General features: G+C 44.8%; 1 protein-coding gene across 1 annotated transcript; it reads right to left on the minus strand.

The window, feature by feature from the left end:
• Positions 1–4,754: 4,754 nt before the first annotated feature.
• LOC143803698 (uncharacterized) lies at positions 4,755–23,173 on the minus strand. Its single transcript, XM_077281475.1, has 4 exons — positions 23,046–23,173; positions 22,793–22,952; positions 21,974–22,682; positions 4,755–4,895 (listed from the first exon to the last, which is right to left on the minus strand). The coding sequence occupies exons 1-4, from the start codon at positions 23,158–23,160 to the stop codon at positions 4,755–4,757; spliced, it is 1,125 nt and encodes a 374-aa protein (XP_077137590.1). The 5' UTR covers positions 23,161–23,173.
• Positions 23,174–23,941: the final 768 nt, after the last annotated feature.

Below are 23,941 nucleotides of genomic sequence, written 5' to 3' on the forward strand. Positions count from 1 at the left end.
TGGATTTTATTTCGGATCTTCCAGTCTCTCAGAGAATGTCTGTCATCTGGGTAGTTTGTGATCGTTTTTCTAAAATGGTCCATTTGGTGCCCTTGCCTAAGCTGCCTTCCTCCTCCGATTTGGTTCCACTGTTTTTTCAGAATGTGGTTCGTTTGCATGGTATTCCGGAGAACATTGTGTCTGACAGAGGATCCCAGTTTGCGTCCAGATTTTGGCGGTCCTTTTGTGCTAAGATGGGCATTGAATTATCTTTTTCGTCAGCCTTCCATCCTCGGACGAAAGGCCAAACCGAACGAACTAATCAGACCTTGGAAACTTATCTGAGATGTTTTGTTTCTGCTGATCAGGATGATTGGGTGACTTTTTTGCCTTTGGCTGAGTTCGCCCTCAATAATCGGGCTAGTTCTGCTACTTTGGTTTCGCCTTTTTTTTGCAATTCTGGTTTTCATCCTCGTTTTTCCTCAGGTCAGGTTGAGCCTTCTGACTGTCCTGGGGTGGATTCTGTGGTGGATAGGTTGCAGCGGATTTGGGACCACGTGGTGGACAATTTGAAGCTGTCACAGGAGAAGGCTCAGCGCTTTGCCAACCGCCGTCGCTGTGTGGGTCCTCGACTTCGTGTGGGGGATTTGGTATGGTTGTCTTCTCGTTATGTTCATATGAAGGTTTCCTCTCCTAAGTTCAAGCCTCGGTTCATCGGCCCTTATAAGATTCTCGAAATCCTCAACCCGGTGTCATTTCGTTTGGACCTCCCAGCATTGTTTGCCATTCATAATGTGTTCCATAGGTCTTTGTTGCGGAGGTATGTGGTGCCAGTGGTTCCTTCTGTTGATCCTCCTGCTCCGGTCTTGGTCGAGGGAGAATTGGAGTATGTGGTGGAGAAGATCTTGGATTCTCGTGTTTCAAGACGGAAGCTTCAGTACTTAGTCAAATGGAAGGGCTATGGTCAGGAGGATAATTCCTGGGTTGTCGCCTCTGATGTCCATGCGGCCGATTTGGTTCGTGCCTTTCATTTGGCTCGTCCTGATCGGCCTGGGGGCTCTGGTGAGGGTTCGGTGACCCCTCCTCAAGGGGGGGGTACTGTTGTGAATTCCGTTCTCAGGCTGCCTCCTGTGGTCATGAGTGTGTGAGTTCTGTTCTTGGGCTCCCTCTTGTGGCCTTTAGCTTTACGGCTGGTCTGTAGGTGGCTCAGCTGTCTCGTTTCCTGCTATTCTGGTTCCTATTTAATTCAGCTGGACCTTTACTGGTTGCCTGCTGTCGTTGTATTCAGTACTGGTTCTGATCTCTCCTGGACTTCACTTGTGACCTGTCTTCCCCTTGAGAAGCTAAGTCTTGCTAGTTCATTTGCTCATTGTTTCATTGAAAATGTTTCTCACTATCTGATGAGTTCAGTCCAGCTTGCTTATATGTGATTTTCTCGCTTGCTGGTAGCTCTGGGGTGCGGAGTGCGCCCCTCACATCGTGAGTCGGTGTGGGGGTTCTTGTATTCTCTGCGTGGATAGTTTTTGATAGTGTTTTTTACTGACCGCACAGATCCCTTGCTATCTTCTGACTATTTAGTATTAGCGGGCCTCATTTTGCTAAAACCTGTTTTCATTTCTATGTTTGTGCTTTCCCCTTAACTCACCGTTATTATTTGTGGGGGGGCTGTCTAAACTTTGGGGATATTTCTCTGAGGCAAGTGAGGCTTGCTTTCTCTCTAGGGGTAGCTAGTTTCTCAGGCTGTGAAGAGGCGTCTAGGATTTTAGGTAATGCTCCACGGCTGCCTTTAGTGTGTTTGGATAGGATCAGTGTTGCGGTCAGTATAGTTCCCACATCCCCAGAGCTTGTCCTATATTCCGTTTACCTATCAGGTCAGTTTTGTGATCCTTGCCACCAGGATCCATAAAAGGATAGCAAAAGAGGCCGGAAGCGCCAATCGAAAAGACACCGGATTAATAATCTCAGAAATCCTATAAGGACCAATAAACCCAGGCTTAAACTTAGGGGAAGAGACCTTCATAGGAACAAGACGGGAAGACAACCAAACCAAATCCCCAACCCGAAGCCGGGAACCAACACACCGACGACGGTTAGCAAAACGTTGAGCCTCCTCCTGAGACAACACCAAATTGTCCACCACATGAGCCCAAATCTGCTGCAACCTGTCAACCACAGAATCCACACCAGGACAGTCAGAAGGCTCAACCTGCCCAGAAGAAAAACGAGGATGAAAACCAAAATTACAAAAAAAAGGCGAAACCAAAGTAGCCGAACTAGCCCGATTATTAAGGGCAAACTCGGCCAATGGCAAAAAGGCCACCCAATCATCCTGATCGGCAGACACAAAGCATCTCAAATAAGTCTCCAAAGTCTGATTAGTTCGCTCGGTCTGGCCATTTGTCTGAGGATGAAATGCAGAAGAAAAAGACAAATCAATGCCCAGCCTAGCACAAAAGGCCCGCCAAAACCTAGAAACAAACTGGGAACCTCTGTCGGACACAATATTCTCCGGAATACTATGCAAACGAACCACATGCTGAAAAAACAATGGAACCAACTCTGAAGAGGAAGGCGATTTAGGCAAAGGCACCAAATGAACCATCTTAGAAAACCGGTCACAAACAACCCAGATAACCGACATCCTCTGGGAAACCGGAAGATCAGAAATAAAATCCATAGAAATATGTGTCCAGGGCCTCTCAGGGACCGGCAATGGCAAAAGTAACCCACTAGCACGGGAACAACAAGGCTTGGCCCGCGCACAAGTCCCACAGGACTGCACAAAAGAACGTGACAACGAAGGCCACCAAAAGGACCTACCAACCAAATCTCTGGTACCAAAAATACCAGGATGACCAGCCAACACAGAACAGTGAACCTCAGAAATCACTCTACTAGTCCATCTGTCAGGAACAAACAATTTCCCCACAGGACAGCGGTCAGGTCTATCAGCCTGAAATTCCTGAAGAACCCGCCGTAAATCAGGGGAAATGGCAGAAAGGACCACCCCTTCTTTCAGAATGTCGACCGGTTCAAGGACCTCAGGAGAATCAGGCAAAAAACTCCTAGAAAGGGCATCAGCCTTAATATTCTTAGAACCCGGAAGATACGAAACCACGAAATCAAAACGGGAAAAAAACAAGGACCATCGAGCCTGTCTAGGACTCAGCCGTTTGGCAGACTCGAGGTAAATCAAATTCTTATGATCGGTCAGGACCACATTACGGTGCTTAGCTCCCTCAAGCCAATGTCGCCACTCCTCAAACGCCCACTTCAGGGTTGTGAAGTAGGCCTGTTTAGCAGAGGTGAGAGCTGATTTGAATGCCAGTGTTGCTTGTTTGAGTGCAGTGAAATCATCTTGTGAATGCGTTTTCTTCCAACGCCGTTTTGCAATTCTGGATACTTGCCGAAGCTTTTTAGTGGTGTTATTGTGCCAGGGTTGTCTATTGGTTCGTCGCACTCTGCTATGCATGACAGGGACGACCTTGTCAATAGCTGATGCAAGAGTGGCATTGTAGAAAGCAGTGTCAGTGTCTGTGTTGCGGAGTGAGGATATAGAGGACAGTGATAGAATAGAGTCAGAGAGTGTGTGGGTGTCTATGTGTGCGAGGTTCCTGCGTGGGTGCGCATGGTGCTGGACATGGGTGACAGGTGAGGAGGACAGGGATGAGAAAGTGAGTAGATGGTGGTCAGATAGAGGGAGAGGGGAGGTTGTGAAGTTAGATGGGGAGCATAAATGGGTGAAGACCAGGTCTAATGTGTGTCCGTCTGTGTGAGTAGCTGAGGAGGACCACTGAGTAAGTCAAAAGGATGAAGTAAGGGACAGGAATTTGGAGGCTGCTGACTGGTGGGTATCAATGGGGATGTTGAAGTCTCCCATGATGATGGTGGGAATGTCAGCAGACAGAAAGTGAAGGAGCCAGGTGGAGAATTGGTCAATAAAGGCAGTGGTCGGGCCCGGAGGTCGGTATATGATGGCCATTTGGAGGTTGTAGGGGGAGTAGATGCGGACAGAGTGGACTTCAAAAGAGGACGACTACACCTTGGAGCCGCTGTAGGGGAAATGGGACTTTTGTCACCCTCACTTGAGTTTACCCCCTCATCACGGGCTTGGTCCTGGTTAGCCCTAACAGTGGTCTGTGGACTTTTCTCATGTTCCTTGGCTGGCAAGGCCCAACATGTCAGCTGACGTGGAGCAGAGTCCCGAACAATGTCCTGAGTGGTTCTATACCGCTCAATCCATTTTACCAGCTGGTCCAGAGTGCCCAGGTCCCCTTGCCCCACCCAACTCTGCATGGCGACCAGCAGAGCCCTCACCAGCCAGTCAACCATGACCTTCTCTACCATCTGGGCCGGGTCAAGGTCTTATGCTGGAGCCATTCCTCCACTAACTGCAATAAGTAAATCGCCTGAGACCTGGAGGGACAAATCTCTGCAAAGGACCACTGATACACCCTTTGATCACCCCTTACCTTAGGGGTCTCTTCTTGACACTGCTGGTCACCCCTCATTCTAGGGGTCTCCTCTTTACACCACTGATCACCCCTCACCTTAGGGGTCTTCTATTGCAGAGCCACCATCTGCTGCAAAATCAGCTTACACGATCTCTGCTGCTGCTGGCATAGTAGCTCCTGCTGCTGTTTCAACTGCAGCTCCTCTTGCTGCTGCTGCTGGAACTACAGCACATCTGGCTGCTGCCGCTGGAACTGCAGCGCCTCTTGCTGCTGCTGCCCCAGTAGCTCCTGCTGCTGGAACTGCAGCACCTTTTGCTGCTGCTACTGGAACTGCAGCACCTCTTGCTGCTGCCACTGGAACTGCAGCTCCTCTTGCTGCTGCTGGCACAGTAGCTCCTTCTGCTGCTGCTGGATGAGGATCAACTGCTTCAAAATTTCCTCCATTTCTCCAGCAAACTTGAGCTGTAGCAATGTTGGCTTGCTCACGGAGATGCAGCATGCTTTGGGGTATGCCTCAGTTCACAATGCCCACATTCTCCACCATACGTAGTGCAGCAGTTGCACACTTATGCAGTGAGGAGGCAGTGACCCAACAAATTTCCAAACCGACATCTCTTTAATGCGTTTACTTCACAGCATTAATGTCCAATTCACACAAGTATACACCATTAATGTCCAATTCACAGCACTACATAGTACCCGGTATCCTCTGGATTGCAGCTGGAAACCATATCCTCTGGCTTGCAGCCGACATACACACGAGTCCACCTCCTTTGGGCACAGGACAGTCTACCGCTGGTTAACCGCCGGGCACAAGACAGTCCACCTCTGAGACCAGTTGCCATGGACGACTGCACCGCTGTGTATGCTGTGGGTGCCAGGCCCCTGAGCTGCTTTGGCTGCTTGGCTCCACTTGTCTGTGTTACTTCACACAGATGGAGCACTGCAGAGCCAACTGCTCTGCCCTCTAGCACACACCAGACTGACACTCAATCTGACACACCCAAACCCTTTACTGCAGGGATTTTAACTGGGATCTGTGGCTTTCAGCCACACGGAAAACCCGGGCCTGGAATGAAATGAACTGCACAACTACAATCCTGCAGTTTCTTTCCAAACACAAAAACCTCAGAGCAGGTTTTCCCAACTCTGCCCTGGACACGAGCATGTCCAAGACTAACACTTATTTTTATTCCACATTGCAATTACAGCTATGCCTGTGACTGCAATGCACTCTCATGGCCTCCATACGCCTCCGTGCACATCCTGGGGGGAACACACAGCGACCCCTACCTTTGACATCAGTCACTGCCTCACAATTGTAATCACAACTATGCCTGTGACTGCAATGCACCCCCATGGCCTCAATATGTCTCCGCGCGCATCCTGGGGAGAACACATAGCGACTCCTACCTGTGACACTGGTCACTGCCACACAGTTGTATTATTGATCATTTTAAAAAATGTATCTGACACATTCCAGTAAAGAAAAATAAATGAAAATATACTTAAAAAGAGTATTATGTATGTTAAGAAATGTTTAATAAGTTAGAGTAGAGTAGGGCCCAGCTAAAAGAGTCTACCTTGTTGTGGCAGCTTAAAAAATGTTTTGGCCAAATCAAAAACTGATGACTATGTATGTGATATGGTGTTCAATGGGAACTGTTTGTTAGGCCATGTGCACACGTTCAGGTTTTTCGCGGTTTTTTTGCAATAAAAACGCTATAAAAACTCTTTAAAAACACATGCATTATGCATTCTATCATTTAGAATGCATTCTGCATGTTTTGTGCACATGGATGCGTTTTTTTCCGTGAAAAAACGCATCGCGGTAAAAAAATGAGCATGTTCATTAATTTTGCGTTTTTTCTGCGTTTTTCCCGCATTTCTATGCATCTGGGAAAAAACGCACAAAAAACGCGTCAAAAAACGTGAAAAAAACGCATGCGGATTTCTGGCAGAAATTTCCGTTTTTTTGTCAGGAAAATTTCTGCAAGAAATCCTGACGTGTGCATATACCCTCAATGTGTGACTGGTGAAGACGTGGTGCAGAAGTGTAGTTTTTCCAAAAGTAGGCCGTGGAACTGTAGAAGGTATGAGGGGTGGAGGTGGAGCCTGGTTGGAGTCTCAGGGGGGCCTAAACATTTTGCCAGTATGGTGCCCTGAAATTCCTGGTGGAAGCACTGTATACATACATACTTACAGTATTTTGCTCTCAACTCTCTCATATTGTGCTAACAGTTGTGACCTTTTTAATGCAGGTCTGATTGACCAGTCACTATTTATAAACCTAGATAAAACAATTTACACATTTTTGGTAGATGTTGGATAAGCTTAGTTATGTTTGTCCATATAAAGAAAGATACCAGTCAGTCTAGAATGAAAATCAGAACATTGCGGGTCTAGACATTACAAGCCGCATCTTGGAGGTGTCTTAAAATCTACGCTAATGAGACAACTTCAAGGTAAAAGAACCGTAGGCCGCCTGCAGCTGTTCTATGGATACCTGTTTCCACATTATTGTTTTGTTTAGCAATATGATTATGTAAAATACAGTATAACAACCTGAGCAGATGGGCACTGAAATTCTTTTACTCTTTTAAATAGAACTTTTTTTTCACTAAATGGGGGCATTAATACCTGGGGGAATAATCTATGATTCTATCATTTAGTTGTGAGTTCACCTCTAATCTGTTCAGATCTTTGTAATAACATCTGCGGTCCTGCTACCTAATGGTTTTGCTGCTACATTGCAAGTGCATGAAAATATACCTGAACTATAAAGGTCTCTCTATAGCTACAGATTATCGCTATGAACACTTTAGTCATTGGAAACCATAATCTCACAGTGCAAAAAAAGAAAATTAAATTAAATAATAGTTTTATCAGAAAATGTGTCATTTATACCTACAAATCATTATTATAAATTCTTCCTCATACAGTATATCACAAAACTGAGTACACCCCTCACATTTTTGTAAATATTTTATTATATCTTTTCATGGGACAACACTGAAGATCTGACACTTCGGTACAATGTAAAGTAGTCAGTGTACAGCTCATGTAAAAGTGTAAATTCGGTGTCCTCTAAATAACTCAACATACAGTCATTGATGTCTAAACCGCTGGCAACAAAAGTGAGTACACCCCTAAGTGAAAATGGCCAAACTGTGCCCAATTTGCCAGTTTCCCTCCCCAGTATCATGTGGCTAGTTTGGAGCGGACCCCAAGCGCAGGGCAGCGGGGTACTCGGTACCGGGTCTCTCTCTCGGTTCTGGGGATGTCACGGTGGCCTGACCCAGTCCGTGGCCCTGCTAAGGGGTGTCCAATTAAAGATGTAGGTGACGGTGTAGGTCGCAGTAAATAACGAGGACACAGGGTTGCAGTCTCTTTAGCTCTTTACTGAAGGCTTCGGCAGCCACAATCCAGAGCACTGCTAACAGGGCTGGCTGAGACCGGCCGGTCCGAAGGCACATCCAGAGTTCCCTTTGCAGGTGGAAATCAGTAGCCTTCCTACTAGCGCCTGGGTGTTGTAGTACTTCCCTGCTGAGCACCATGGGATAGTCCTCACAACTGTCGTGTATGTTTCTGTTCTTTCTCTCTCCATCCCCCAGATGATATGGATAGGACGCACCCGTATGATGGGGTAGGCCTGGAGTTATTTTATAGGGACCCTAGAGATGCCCCTCTCCCACAATTGCCTCCGTTGTCTTCATTAGGTGATTAAGGTGAGGCAGCCAACCTAAAATTAACTGTCCTGCCGTTGGTTCAAAGTAATGCGTAGAGTCTGTTACTTTCTCGGCGTTCCGGCCACCGGCTACTCGCCTCAGTAGGATGTTGCCGATCTCGGGGCACGACTCCTACTGGTTCTATCGCCTTTGTGCTGTGATCTCGTTTCTCACTTCTCCACAATATCCTTCACTTCGTGTCCTTTCTTAAGATGCTGTCGCAATGAGGTGCAGGCACGGCTCTGTAACAATCTGTCCTTTCGCTAGGCCACTGTCAGGATCCCACGCCTGACAGGGACCCCCCTGAATCTTCCCAAGTAACGCTCTCCTCTCACTAGATGTTACCTGGGCAAAACCCAGTCAGCTTCTCCCTAACTTCCTATCCAACCCCCAGTTTTACCAGAGTGTGAGGAGTGGCCTAATACATAGAACCCTTTGCTCCCCCTGGTGGCCGGAGTGTGAAGTGTAATGTGTGACTGTGATACCTGGTCAGGTGAACTCCTTTAGTGCAATCAGATGTAACATCGCCCCCCTTAGTGGCAGAGCGACATCACTGCAACGACCAGGACTCTGGGGCGCTGCACATTAGTGTTACAAGGTCTCTTGTGTGAATGGGGTTCTGGTGTGTTACATTTGGTGCTATTGCTCTCTCACGCTCATAATGGTCACTGTAAGTTCAACACGGCACCTCATGGCAAAGAACTCTCTGGGGATCTGAAAACAAAAATTGTTGCTCTACATAAAGATGGCCGAGGCTATAAGAAGATTACTAGCACCCTGACACTGAGCTGGGGGTAAAGACCGTACAGGGGTGTAACACGACAGGTTCCACTCAGCAGAGGCCTCGCAATGGACGATTACAGAAGGTGAGTGCAGGTGCTCAGCATCATATCCAGAGATCATCTGGTCAGAATAGACATATGAGTGCTGCCAGCATTGCTGCAGAGGTTACAGGGGTGGGGAGATCGCCTGTCAGTGCTCAGACCATACACATTGCTGCAGAGGTTACAGGGGTGGGTGGTCCGCCTGTCAGTGCTCAGACCATACACATTGCTGCAGAGGTTACAGGGGTGGGTAGTCCATCTGTCAGTGCTCAGACCATACACATTGCTGCAGAGGCTAAAGGGGTTGGGGGTCTGCCTGTCAGTGCTCAGACCACACTGCATTGGTCTGCATGGCTGTAGTCTTCGTAGGAAGTTTCTTCTAAAGATGATGCACAAGAAAAGTTCCCTGAAGACAAGCAGACTAAGGACATGGATTACTGGAACCATGTACTCTGGTATGATGAGACCAAGATAAACTTATCTGGTTCAGATGGTGTCAAGTGTGTGTGGCGGCAACCAGGTGAGGAGTACAAAGACATGTTTGTCTTGCCAATAGTCAAGCATGGTGGTAGGAGTGTTGTGGTTAGGGGCTGCATGAGAGCTGCCAGTTGTGGGGAGCTACAGTTCGTTGGGGGAACCATGAATTCCAACATGTACTGTGACATACTGAAGCAGAGCATGATCTCCTACCTCTGGAAACTGGTCCTCAGGGCAGTATTCCAACATGATAACGGCCCCAAACACACCTCCAAAGACGACCACTGACTTGCTAAAAATACTGAGGGTAAAGGTGCTGAACTGGCCAAAGCATGTCTCCACACCTAAACCCTATTGAGCATCTGTATAGCATCCTCAAATGGAAGGTGGAGGAGCGCAAGGCCTCTAACATCCACCAGATCCGTGATGTCATCATGGAGGAATAGAAGAGGATTCCAGGGATCACCTGTGAAGCTCTAGTGACCTCCATGTCCAAGAGAGTTAAGGCAGTGCCTAAATAATGGTGGGCATTCAAAATAGACACATTGGGCATAATTTGGACATTTTCACTTAGGGGTGTACTCACTTTTGTTGCCAGTGGTTTAGACATTAATGGCTTTGTGTTGAATTATTTAGAGGGCATCAAATGTACACTGTTATACAAGGCGTACACTGACTACGTTACATTCTATCAAAGTGTCATGTCTTCAGAAAAGATATAATAAAATAGTTACAAAAATGTGAGGGGTGTACTTACTTTTGTGATATACTGTATATAATCGCCCTTCATATCCTTTTTCGAATGAACAGACAAATTTGGATTTGCAATCTGCCCTAATATAAAATGATAAATGCAATTATGTAATTTTCCACGTATATAATCCTATATAATGATTTTGTTGGTTGGAATTATTTGCAAGGTAGAAAACTGGCTTTCTTTAGCTTGTACTCAGAAACGGTGCTGTCTACAGATGGACGTGTACAATTTGACAGAAGTCCCTATTCATGTTTGATGGCTTTTTATTGGGTTGGAAATTAGTTTATACAGGTTGCACTGGACAGTATTATTCAACATGAGTGTTAATTTGCATAAAGTTTCCCAGGGAGCAAGTAGTGCATCTAGAGCCCGATGGCCCTGGTGCAAAAATTGAACAGATGTATGGGCTCTTGTAGCGTTGTAAATCCTGTAAGGATATTGGCCCCATTATGTAGTAATATCCCCCTTCCTAGGTACCTTTCTGGTCTATAAGTCCCCCCCATCCTGTACTAATGTCCTCCATCCTAGCCCTCTTCCAGGTATAGATGTCTCTCATCCTGTGTCAATCCAAGTTTATATCCCCCCTATCTTGATTTATATGTCCCTGATCCAGGTATAAATGTCCCCCCATCCTGGCATATATGATTCACATCCTGGGCCCCTTTTTGGTACATTTGACCTCCATCCTGGTATTTTCATCCCCTGATCTGCAGCTGTTCTTTAATGCATAAAAAAAGAAACAATTCTACTCACCTTCCCTTTCCCTCACTCCCGCACCGCGCAGAGTCCTCTTCTGTAGCCAGCACAAAAGCCAGCAGCTGGCTTCAGCATGCAAGTGATGGGCAGCACATGATGTCACTGCCATGCACCCCCAGTGATTTGCACAACGATGTCAGATGCCTGCCTCTGATTGGCCAGCCACGTGTATTGCACAATGAATTTCAGCTGAATAGACACCCATCCAGTTGAAATATTTGCCGGTGTTGGCAAGCCCCCCTCCAGCACATCCTTGGTTGAAATCGTTACACCCCTGCAATGAGCATTACCTGTATAAGTCTTAGCACCAGCTGAATAAGCACAATGAGTGCCCGTACCTTCCTAGAGTTGATTTATTTACAACAATTGGGACGTTCAGATGTCTGACCAATTTTTGGAGTTTTGTGTTAAATTCTGTCCAATTTGCTGTTTTTGTTTTTTTTTCTGTTTTTCCAGTACACACAAAGGAAATAAACATGGGTATAACAAAACATGTGTAACTGCAATAATTTTCTGGAACAATTTCAAGGGTGCCAACACTTTTGTTCGTGACTGTACTTAGTTCACATAATGATATAGTTGTATTTTTAATAGTCTCAATCGATATCAATAAGTGCTGTAGTTTTAAACTGTTAGAAAACCTTAACTTTCATCTACAGTTGTAGAGTCAGGGCCCTTAGGGCTGTGCTTATTCCCCTGTATGGATGCAATGCAATCTCTATGGAGCGAGGAGGTACTGAGGAAGGTTAAACTGGTGGCGACATCTGACGCTTTTCACGGGAATCTGTCATGTCCTTAAACAATATTAACCTGAAAATATAGAGTTAATTTGCAGGTTATCAGCTTTACAATGCTGCACAGAGCACGGCAATCGAGAAAAAATTAGCTTTATTCCTCGCCGCCGGCTTTTAGTCACAGAGGTTTGCCTGCAGAGGCTCCGATCACTTACTATTTTGTGAAAGGTGGCTTCAAGCCCAAAGCAACACTTGGATTGACAGCTCTTGTGCACTGATACCCTGCAGAGTAAGCTGTCAAGCTAAGTGCCAGGAAGGGTTTACAGCGACCACTCACAGGATACTGAGAGGTGACTGTAGCCACTTCAGACATGCTTCAATGACTAAAAGCCGGCGGTTTCCCAGAGGAACAAAGTTCATTTTCTTCCAGAAGCCAAGCCTCAGTAAGGTGGCCAGACAGCTTTTTAATGCTAAACAACTGCAAATTAACCTTACAGTATATCGTCAGGTAAATAGATTTTGGACATGTCAGGTTTCCTTTAGGGGTATATTCTGACATTGCATATTTACTGCAGGATTTGCTGCCAAAAGTTATGCAACTTTTCCACCCATCAGTGGAACCAATTTTTCAGCTGCAGAACATTCTGTAACAAAATCTGCAGTGTGGATTTTTACGCTATGTGAAGAAAAAAAAAACGGATAACTATAGGACTAATATTATTCAATGGGGCAGTGCAGATGAGTGATTTTTATCACTGACCGAATCTATGTGTGAAACACAATCGCAGCATGCACTAATTTTTTCTAGAAATCTGATGAGATTCGGCCATTCATGTCTATGAATACGGGACAAAAATGAGACGTCGTACGGAGCCACGGTACAGTATCCGATTTTTGCAGATACATTGCAGTTCTGTGACATAGGAGACTGTAGGCGGTCTTATACATGATTGATGGCTGCTGCTGTAAAAAAAAAAACGGATTGCACATGGATGACAAATAAGAGAAAAATCGTCCCACTTTTCTGGACAAAACTCAGATTTTTTTTCTATATACTCATGTGAAGCTACTATTAGGCTAAGTTCCCACAATGAGGGTTTGAGGCATTTTTTATATTGACTTTCTGCAAATGTTAGCGAAATTGGGTTACTTGTGATGAGCGAGTATACTCGTGTTTTCCGAGCATGCTCGGGTGTTCTCCGAGTATCTTGGGCATGCTTGTAGACTATGTTTTGAGTCCTGCAGCTGCATAATTTGCGGCTGCTAGACAGCCTGAATACATGTGGGGATTCCCTAACAAACAGGCAACCCCCACATGTATTCAGCCTGTCTAGCAGCTGCAAATCATGCAGCTGCAGGACTCAAACATAATCTACGAGCACACCGAAATACTCGGAGACCACCCGAGCATGCTCGGAAATCTCGAGTAAGGCCGGGGTCACACTTGCGAGTGTGATGCGAGAAACTCGCGCAAGTCTCTTGCATCAATACCCTGACTCGGGACCGGAGTGTGCGGCTGCATGTATTTCTATGCAGCACACTCGCTCATTACTAGTTACTTGTGTTTTTTCATTGCATTTTTTAGTTACGCTTTTTTCTCCTGTGGATTTTGTCCTTTGGATATGTCATGTATTTATCTGCAGGTGGTTTTCCTCATCTCATTCAAGTACATGGGGCAAATTTGCAAATCAAATGTATATTTACTGCAGGAGAAATTTACATTATGCAGATTTTAACGCGCCAAAAGTCAGTTTATGCTGCATGAAAAAGCACAATGGGCATGAGATTTACGTAAATCTCATGAACTTTATGGCAACTGTAAGACTGTAAGATGCTGTGTTTTTTTGCGCAATAAAAACTTGCAGCGGGAAAATTCACCAAATATTTATCGTGGAAACTAAGGCTAAAGGTGCAGCCAAACGGCCGTATAACATGGATGATGATCACATTGCATTGATAGGACTGGCCGGCGGGCTATTCTGATCAGAGCGTGACAGCTCCATAGAAATACAGCCTGTCACGCTTGGGTCAGGAGGGCCCCCGGTCAGTCCTAGCATTGTGATGCAATCATTGTTCGTGTTAAACAGCCATCTGACCGCGCCCTTTGGGTATGTGAACACATATTTTTTTTTTAGGAAGGTTTGAAAAAGAAACCCTCCAAAATCCTGCTCAAAATTTCAAAACTCTTCAAAAACTTTAGGTTCCAAAATCTGTGCCAGAAGACTGTGTGCACAGTACGAAGATACTCAATGCTTTACACTAGCAGTCATTGAGAATTGGAAAGGCTAAAAAGATGCCTGGAAAATAGTGATGAGCGAATATACTCGTTACTCGAGATTTCCCGAGCACGCTCGGGTGTCCTCTGAGTATTTTTTAGGCCATGTTCACACGATCCTTTTTTTGATCCTTTTTTTGATCCTTTTTTTTTCAGGTCCTGATTTGGAAAACCCGCAGTGCAAAACTGCACTGCTGATTTTCCTGCAGTTTCTTCTGCAGATTCCTCTACGGGTTTTCAACAGCACTTTCCTATTGGTGCCTGTTGAAAACAGGAGCTGAATCCGCAGAAAGAAGTGACATGGTACTTCTTTTTTTCTGCAGGCAAATCCTCGCGGATTTGCCTGAGAAAAAAAGGATAGTGGGCACAGCGGTTTTTGTTTTCCATAGAGTAACATTGGACTGTACCCTGCATGGAAAAAGGACCTGAAAAAGAAAGGATCAAAAAAAGGATCGTGTGAACAAGCCTAAGTGCTTGGAAATTTAGTTTTCTTCACAGCAGCTGAATGATTTACATCTGATAGCCAGCATAAGTTCATGTGGGGGTTGCCTGGTTGCTAGGGAATCCCCACATGTAATCAAGCAGGCTAACAGGTGTAAATCATTCAGCTGCGGCAATGAAAACTAAATCTCCGAGCACTTAGGAATACTCGAAGGACACCCGAGCATGCTCGAGAAATCTCCAGTAACGAGTATATTCGCTGATCACTACTGGAAAACCTATCTTCTTCAGTGTTTTGTTGGCGTACCTGTTTCAAAAAATTAGCGTTTGTTTCAGTGGTTAATGGATATAAAAAAGCACCAGTAAAAAGACACCTGATAAAATACTGAAAATAAAGGTAAAAGTAAAAAATGCAAAAAAAGAACTGACAAACTAAAAAAGTTTTTTCAGGTTTACCAAACTCAAGAGAGTTCCTGAAGCATCTTCTGCTTGAAAAATGTAGAAAAATGTTTTTGGAAAAAAAAAAAACTGAAATGTGCACATGCCATTAGAGTCCCAAATAGACACCTAGTTTAGGTGTTATTGCCACTGGGCTGATTTTCAGTGCATAATTTGTCCTGTGTTGTGGCTCAGTGGTTAGCACTGCAGCCTTGCAGCGCTGGAGTCCTGGGTTCAAATCCCACCAAAGTCAACATCTGCAAGGAGTTTGTATGTTCTCCCTGTGTTTGTGTGGGTTTCCTCCTACATTCCAAAGACATACTGATAGTGATTCTAGATTGTGAGCTCTGTTGGGGACAGTGATGATAATGTGTGCAAACTGTAAAGTGCTGCAGAATATGTTAGCGCTATATAAACATCATTATTATTATTTTTAAATCTGCAGCATGTCAATTCTTTTTAACGATTTCCATTGAGATAAGGGTGCATTTTTTGGTGTAGATTTTTTGGCAGAAAAGCCACAGCGAATCTGTTCTTTGATTAAACTGAGGGGATACAGCATTAGGCTAGGTTCACAAATTGGTGCAGATTTTACTTACAGAACTTCAACTTTTATAGTATCAACAAAGTGGATGAGCTTTACTTTAATCTCCTCCTCCACATGCATCATTTTTGTACGACATGGAATCTGCAAGTAAATTGTCTTTTTCCCCATTTTTGGGGCATTTTTTGTTGCAGTTTCTGTTGCTGAAATGCACCTTTTTGGGGTGGATAGGAACCATTAAATTAATTGGGGACCTTAAACCTGCATGTTAACAATGTCCTGACATCCATATCTACATGGACAGGACAAATGTGACCAGTGTGTCATGCCACCCTGGGAGATCTGGGAGTAGAAGAACTTAATGACCCTTTCTATGCTCGTCAGAAACATGCAGATCTATTTCAGCTGCTTCTGATCCGGTCGTTAATTCTTCCTATAAAACCTGGCCATACCCTCTCTGACTTGCCAGTGAAAGCTCTGCTTCCTTGCTCTTAGGAGATGTAGTGCTAAATAGGAGTTTGTTGTTGCTATTGGAGATTCGTCTTCGTGTGCTTCAGCTAAGTGTTTTGGAGAGAAGTTGTTTTGGAGGTGTTCTGTAGTACGTGTGTGTTTATCTCCTGGTCCCTGCTTATGTTTAGTTTATTCCTCCCTGTCCCTACCCTCCTTCCTATTGTTGGTTGGTGCTTTTGTATGATAGAAGGTTTCTGTTATCCCTATTTTATCTTGTGTGGCTTGTTCACTTTACATTTCTGCCCTAGGCTCCATGGAGTAAAGGAGGGGACAGGCCAGGGATTAACAGGAGCATAGTGAGGTTGGAGACTCTGGCCTTTCCACCATCAAGAGTACCCCCGGGACAGGGATAGTTAGGGTTCCAGTTCCATGGACAGTTTAAGGCCCTCATACCTAAGACCGTGACAGCAAGTAGGGGAAGGTATATGAAGTGGGCTCAGGAACTGAACCCCCACCATACCCGGCAGTTGCTGTGTTATTCAGCCATCATCTGCCTCTAAAAGCAATAAGTGGCGCTGAGCTCCATCCAATGCTGTTAACACCTTAAATGTCACTGGCAATCTAGGAGTAATTGTGGAGTGCCTATGGATTGCCATGGCCTGCTGGACACCCTTGTATCTGTCATGACAGTCCATCTCTGAAGACGAGGTTGTGGCTGGGCTTCATAGGAGACAGTGATTTTTACTATATACTTTTTTTTTTCTTTAATAGATTCAGAATTGATTTTCACCACTAAAATATTAAATGCTGAACATGTTTTTTATTTCCGTAATTACATTATCCTGGCGAATCAAGATACCAGATAAACCCCTACAACAAACCATGTCGAAATTGTGATTTATATTTTGCGATATCACCACACTTGGAATTTTTTTTCCTGTTTTCCAGTACACTTTATGGTAAAAAAAAATGTTGTCCTTCAAAACTACAACTCGTTCTACAAGCACAAACCCTTGCACGGCTATGTGGACGCAAAAGTAAAAAATGTTATAGCTCTTTGAAAAAGGGGATTAAAAACATAACTGCAAAAAAGTGACTGCATCAGAAAATGGTTTAGTTATTGTTTTTGATAAGTTCCTTAGAGAAAATTTGTACAGATTTTAGAAGCAGAAATGCTGCGGATTTTAGTTTAGAAATCCGTGATTAAAATTCGCAACGTGTAAACTTAGACTTAGCAGACACACCTTGCCTGTTTTGAAGGAAGCCAGTGATGAAACATTAGAAGATGCAACTTTTAGAAATGGCACATGGTAAGTAATTATCTCTGTAAAGGTACCGTTACACTAAGCGATTTACCAACGATCACGACCAGCGATACGACCTGGCCGTGATCGTTGGTAAGTCGTTGTGTGGTCGCTGGGGAGCTGTCACACAGACAGCTCTCTCCAGCGACCAACGATCAGGGGAATGACTTCGGCATCGTTGAAACTGTCTTCAACGATGCCGAAGTCCCCGGGTAACCAGGGTAAACATCGGGTTACTAAGTGCAGGGCCGCGCTTAGTAACCCGATATTTACCCTGGTTACCATTGTAAAAGTTAAAAAAAAAAAAAAACACTACATACTCACATTTCGATGTCTGTCACGTCCCCCGCCGTTAGCTTCCCTCACTGACTGTGTCAGCGCCGGCCGTAAAGCAGAGCACAGCGGTGACATCACCGCTGTGCTCTTCTTTACGGCCGGCACTGACAGTCAGTGCGGGAAGCTGACGGCGGGGGACGTGACAGACATCGGAATGTGAGTATGTAGTGGTTTTTTTTTTAACTTTTACAATGGTAACCAGGGTAAATATCGGGTTACTAAGCGCGGCCCTGCGCTTAGTAACCCGATGTTTACCCTGGTTACAAGTGAACACATCGCTGGATCGGCGTCACACGCCGATCCAGCGATGACAGCGGGTGATCAGCGACCAAAAAAAGTTCCTGATCATTCCCTATGACCAACGATCTCCCAGCAGGGGCCTGATCGTTGGTCGCTGTCACACATAACGAGATCGTTAGCGGGATCGTTGCTACGTCACAAAAAAGCGTGACGTTGCAACGATATCGTTAACGAAATCATTATGTGTGAAGGTACCTTTACTCACTTCATGCCTAAATAGCTGAAGCCGTTACCTCTGCAATTAACCCCGATGGTAGTAAATCACATGGCTGGATAATTTTGCTGTTCCATGAATGAAAGCAACAATGGCAAAAGTTTACTAATTTGGAAGCAGTCTTATCTACACTAGATACAATATATTGCATAGCTCGTGATCGCTATTCCACAAAGTCATGTCTTCAAGTAAATCTGGTTAAATCTGGACATCGAGCAACTTGTGTTTTTCCTATTGTAAAGTACCTGTAGATCACTGTACGGAAAAGAGGAGAAACACATTAACGAGGCTTCTCCTGTCTGGGTTTGAATGATTTTCTGTCACTGAACATCATGCTGTGGTCGGGAGAAGTTTCAGCTGACATTTAGTAGTATTAAATTACAAAATATCTAGAAGCCAGGCACTCAATAAAATATAAACAGCAGAAGTTGACATAGTTATTTCTGGCCTCAGGGACCAATTTTCTCATTTTTATGGTATAACACAGCACCGACTGAACAGGGTACAGTATGCAGAATTATCCGCATGCACGGAGCATTGAATGGCTCCAATCAAAACCAAGTGATAAATTGTGTTATCTACAAAACGGCGTCAATCTTGGGAAGAATTCTTCACCGAAGCATGGGTTATTTTTTTTGTACTTTATAAGAAGATAATTCTAAATGCAAATTTTTCCCATAGACTTGACTGAGATGTGAAAAATGTGCAGATAAAAATGGAATATGCGTTAATTTTTAGTGTAGCTAAATGCATATAATCCGCATAAGGCTACTTTCACACTAGCGTTAACTGCATTACGTCGCAAATCCGTTTTTTTGCCGAAAAAACGGATGCGTCAAAAAAGTGAAAAACGGTGACAAACGTATGCCACGCATCCAGCATTTCGACGGATCCGTCGCAAATCCGCTAAACGTTTCCGTCGAAAATACTGGATGCGTTGCATACGTTGCATACGTTTTACCATCCGTTGTATCCGTTTTTACGACGGATCCGTTTTTAAAAGGGGAGGCTCCCAAAATTTGATTGGCTACTGGAAAATTTGAAAAACTATATAGCACTGTATTTACAGCCCATCTTTGTGGGTTTTAGTTTTGTGGCAGCGATGGAAGGTGTTCTTGGGAGGATTGCTAGTTTGGTTACCGACGTTATCTTTGAGACGAATCGCCTGGATATCATAGTGCGGGAGAAGGAGGCGGCAGCGCAAAAGGCGTAGGTTGCTTCTGCAGCAACGGAGACGGAGGCGACTGTGGATTCATCCGATTAATCAACTACGGATGACCCGGGGTGTCCAGTCCACTCTGTACCTGGAGTTGCGGCACAATCCACACAAATTCCACAACTACGTGCGGATGAGGATTGAACATTTCGATTTTTTGCTTGCAAAAATGGAGGATGTCATCCGAAGACAGGACACAAGGATGAGGCTTGCCATCACACCGGCGGAGCGGCTGATGGTGACCCTGCGGTAAGCCTCTTTTTTTTATTTCATTGCTGATATTGGATGTTATATTACACGCTGCAGACAATACTGCGCTGCCATATTGCGCACTATTTTCTGCAGCATGTAGTTTTGGTTTTCTTGGCGGACATTCCACTGCTTTATTTAAATGTCATTGCTGATATTGAATGTTTTTCTGCATTTTTTTTTTGGGGGGGGGGGGTTTTGGGTTTGATGACATGCAACTGCTTTTTTTCTGTCATTGGTCATTTTGAATGTTATATTACACGCTGCAGACAATACTGCGCTGCCATATTGCGCACTATTTTCTGCAGCATGTAGTTTTGGTTTTCTTGGCGGACATTCCACTGCTTTATTTAAATGTCATTGCTGATATTGAATGTTAGATAACAGACTGCAGAAAATACTGCGCTGAAATATTGCGTTGCATTTTCTGCATTTTTTTTTTTTTTTTTGGTTTTTTGGGTTTGATGACATGCAACTGCTTTTTTTCTCTCATTGGTCATTTTGAATGTTATATTACACGCTGCAGACAATACTGCGCTGACATACTGCGCACTATTTTCTGCAGCATGTAGTTTTGGTTTTCTTGGCGGACATTCCACTGCTTTATTTAAATGTCATTGCTGATATTGAATGTTAGATAACAGACTGCAGAAAATACTGCGCTGAAATATTGCGTTGCATTTTCTGCATTTTTTTTTTTTTGTTTGTTTTTTTGGGTTTGATGACATGCAACTGCTTTTTTTCTCTCATTGGTCATTTTGAATGTTATATTACATGCTGCAGACAATACTGCGCTGCCATATTGCGCACTATTTTCTGCAGCATGTAATTTGGGTTTTCTTGGCGGACATTCCACTGTTTTTTTACACTGGTTTCATGCTGGTTTTATTGGGTGTCCCGTCCTTAAAAAAAAAATAACAGTGCCATATTAAAACTTGTTGGTCTGTGCAATTTTTTCTAACATTTTTTTTTTTTTTTTTTAAAGTTTCCTAGCTACGGGTGAATCTATGACTTCGCTCCATTATCAGTTCAGGCTGGGCATTTCAACTATCTCTGGAATAGTGAAGGACACATGTCGGGCTGTTTGGACCACTTTGCAACCAGAGTATATCCCCCAACCATCCATGGAAATCTGGTTGCGAAGTGCTGAAGAGTTTCAGCAAATTTGCAATTTCCCTAATTGTGTGGGTGCAGTTGACGGGAAACATATAAGGATTGCGAAACCGGCAGGAACAGGATCGGAGTATTATAATTATAAGAAGTATTTCTCCATCGTCCTTATGGCTATTGCAGACGCCAACTGCAGGTTCCTTGCCGTGGACATCGGAGCATATGGACGGTCCAACGATTCGCAAGTTCTTAAAAACTCTCCGATGGGTCGTTGCCTTTATGGAGAGACCTACGATTTCCCGCCAGCCAGACCACTGCCAGGAACAAGTGAACCAGCCATGGAATATGTTTTTGTAGGTGATGAAGCCTTTCAACTGTCGCCGCACCTACTGAAACCGTACAGTAGCCGGAACTTAAACCATACCAAGCGGGTCTTTAATTACCGGCTTACTAGAGCACGAAGAGTAGTGGAGTGTTCCTTTGGCATATTGACGGCGAAGTGGCGAGTTCTGCTGACGGCTATCAAACTGAAAACCACAACTATAGACGAGGTAGTTAAAGCCTGTGTGGTGCTCCACAACTTTGTCCTTTCAAAGGAGCCCGTTTCCTTGGATGATGAAGATTTGGAGACCACCTTGTGGGACTACCGCAGCAGCTCGGTTCGCTCTACAAGTTCAGTTACAAGGATGAGGGACCAGTTTGCCGATTATTTTGTCTCACCTGTCGGGCGGATCCCGTGGCAAGACATGATTGTGTAACCTGTTTCCCATGTGTAACCTGTTTCCCATGTGTTTTGTTTATGTAAAAAAAGTGTTTCAGCCCCCCCCCCAAAAAAAAGGCCCAAAAGCGTGGTTTTCTTGCTAGTAAAACCATTATGTTATACCTTTTACATGTCTGGTGTTTGTTTTTATTAAACCTTTTTTTATTATATTACCTTATTAAATCCACACACACACACAAAGAGTAGAATTGTAATCAGAAATTTATTTTATCTCTTTTTTTTTTTTTTGTTTTGCAAAAAAAATATATTTTTATTTTCCAACTTTTTTTTTGAAAAATTTGAACATTTTTTATAATATTATTTACATTAATAACACTTTACAAATTTTCAAAGTGTTGGGTGGAGATATGAGAGGAGGAGGGGCAGGAAGGTTGGACCACGTCGATAGGTGGGGAAACCCTACTTGTTTGGGGTGCAGTGGAAGGGGGGGTTAAACCAAGAGGCTGACCAGAGGGGGGTGGTGTTGGGGTAGGGGGAAGAGAAAAGTTGAGTAAGGAAAACATTGGGGAAGTAATTTGGTCTGGGGGCCGGGATTGTTGTGGGGACTGGGTCGGGTATTGTGACTGGGTAGGGTAGTGGGACTGGCGTGGGGTTTGGTAATGGTGCTGGTGTGGGGATTGGAGCTGGGTTTGGTAATGGTGCTGGTGTGGGTATTGGGGCTGGGTTTGGTAATGGGGCCTGGGGTGGAATTGGAGTGGAGGTGTGGGGAGGTGTGTGGGTCGATTCATTAATGGCCTGCAGTGCAGCATTATGGCAGGTATTCATTACCCGCATCTGTTGCTCAAAAGAAAGCTTCTCCATGCTCATGAGCATGGATTGGAAAAAAAGATTGGCCGGATCGGGACTTACAGCTGAATGCAGCCTATCCAAGCGACTGCTGGTTTCACGGCTTGTTTCACTGATGCGTGACTGCACCATGTTGAAACCAGCAGTCACTTGCTCTCCCAAAATTTTGAAAGAGCCTTGGAAGGATGCATTCAGGTGTAAGAACTCAGGAGCATAGCTCCTTTCCTGACCCCTCTGTCGCTGCCGCCACGAACCTAATGGTGGTGTCGAGGTGGCAGGATCAGAGGGGTGGGGTAAAGGGAACGCTAACTGTTCAGCATCAGATGCGAGCAATGAAGCCTGCAATAATGCTCCACTGCTTGGGGCGGATGAAGTGGAGGGGACAGAGGGGTCAGAGGAGGGGACAGAGGGGTCAGAGGAGGGGACAGAGGTGTGGGGCCTACCGACGTGGCCCTCAGTGGCGGACTCAGGAGGGATCGCTCCAGAGGGCGCAGAGGAAGATGCAGGCGCCCGGTGGCTGGAGAAGGTGCTGTGAAAGAAAAAAAAAAAAAATTAATACATTGGAATGAAAAAGCCCTGACTGAAAGCAAACTAAGTAGACAGGTTAACATGGTTATTAGTGGGCTGTAGAATACTTACACTCTGCTTAGCATGGTTCGCCTCAGGAAGGAGAGGGCCTGGCCATATTTATATTTGCTCCTCTTCCTTCCTGCAGAGCCACTCGGGGCCTTCATCTCATCATTGAATTCCCTCTTAAAGCGATCCCTCAGTGACCGCCACCGCTTCCTAATCTTTCCAACTGTGAAGACAAGAATCAAAAGAAAAAACAAAAAATTGGTAAATGCAATACATTACAGTCAGCTCAAAACATCACTGGAAAGTGAATACTTACCTAGTTTGCTCTGCTGCTGAGGATGAAGGCTCTCCCGCCTTGGAAACAGGTTGCGACACACTTCGTCCCAGAGCCGACGGGTGACACCGGTATCAGCATGCCTGCGGTCAGCCATGTTCCACAGCGGCTCCCGCTCGCGAACATCCTCAATTAGATTATCAATGTCGATGTCATCGTCTTCATCGTCATCTACTGCGGGAGCACGCTGTGAAGCCTGTGCCAAAAAAAAGGAAGAAGAAAAACAAACTTATTAGTACACTGAAACACTAAGTACCAATAGAATCCCCCTCCCAAAAAAAAACAAAAAAAAAAAACTCACTGATGGCCGACCGCGGCGACGAGTCCGCCGACTCTGGGATTGTCTGGGAGAGCCTTCAGCGGCAGCAGCAGGAGCAGCAGCAGCAGCAGCCTGAAATAAAGGAAACAAATTCTCAGTAATGTAGGCATATATTTTCTGTGTTTAGTTATGTATGAAAATCTGTTTTGTGTATGGTGCAGTGTGATGTGCGAAAAAACTGTTTCACCACTACTTACACTTGGTTCCTCCTTCACTAGCATCTCTCCACCCGTCTCGCCCCCTTCTGACAGCTCCTCATCTGATTCAGCTTCCTGTTGAAACATAATTTATGCATGTGGTTAGACATCAAAATGTAATTTTAAAAAACCAAAAAAAAATAAACCCATTTTTTGCGTTAACTTTTACCGATACACGCTGTTGCTGTGGAGGAGGGCTGTCAGAAGAGGACATTGTTTTGTGGTCCTGGTGGGCAGCGGCTGTGGTCCTGGTGAGCAGCGGCTGTGGTCCTGGTGGGCAGCGGCTGTGGTCCTGGTGGGCAGCGGCTGTGGTCCTGGTGTTTCTGTAAGTTAAAGAGACACTTGCAATCTGCTCGACACAT

The sequence above is a fragment of the Ranitomeya variabilis genome, chromosome 2 (assembly GCF_051348905.1).
Source record: "Ranitomeya variabilis isolate aRanVar5 chromosome 2, aRanVar5.hap1, whole genome shotgun sequence".
Lineage (NCBI taxonomy): Eukaryota > Metazoa > Chordata > Amphibia > Anura > Dendrobatidae > Ranitomeya > Ranitomeya variabilis.

Bases quoted from the DNA above. Each gene is read 5' to 3' on its own strand.
- LOC143803698 (XM_077281475.1), bottom strand. From the start codon at position 23,160: ATGGCTGACCGCAGGCATGCTGATACCGGTGTCACCCGTCGGCTCTGG. The intron at 22,953-23,045 runs GTAAGTATTCAC...TTGTCTTCACAG, and splicing joins TCAGCAGCAGAGCAAACTAG to TTGGAAAGATTAGGAAGCGG. The intron at 22,683-22,792 runs GTAAGTATTCTA...TTTCTTTCACAG, and splicing joins CGAACCATGCTAAGCAGAGT to CACCTTCTCCAGCCACCGGG.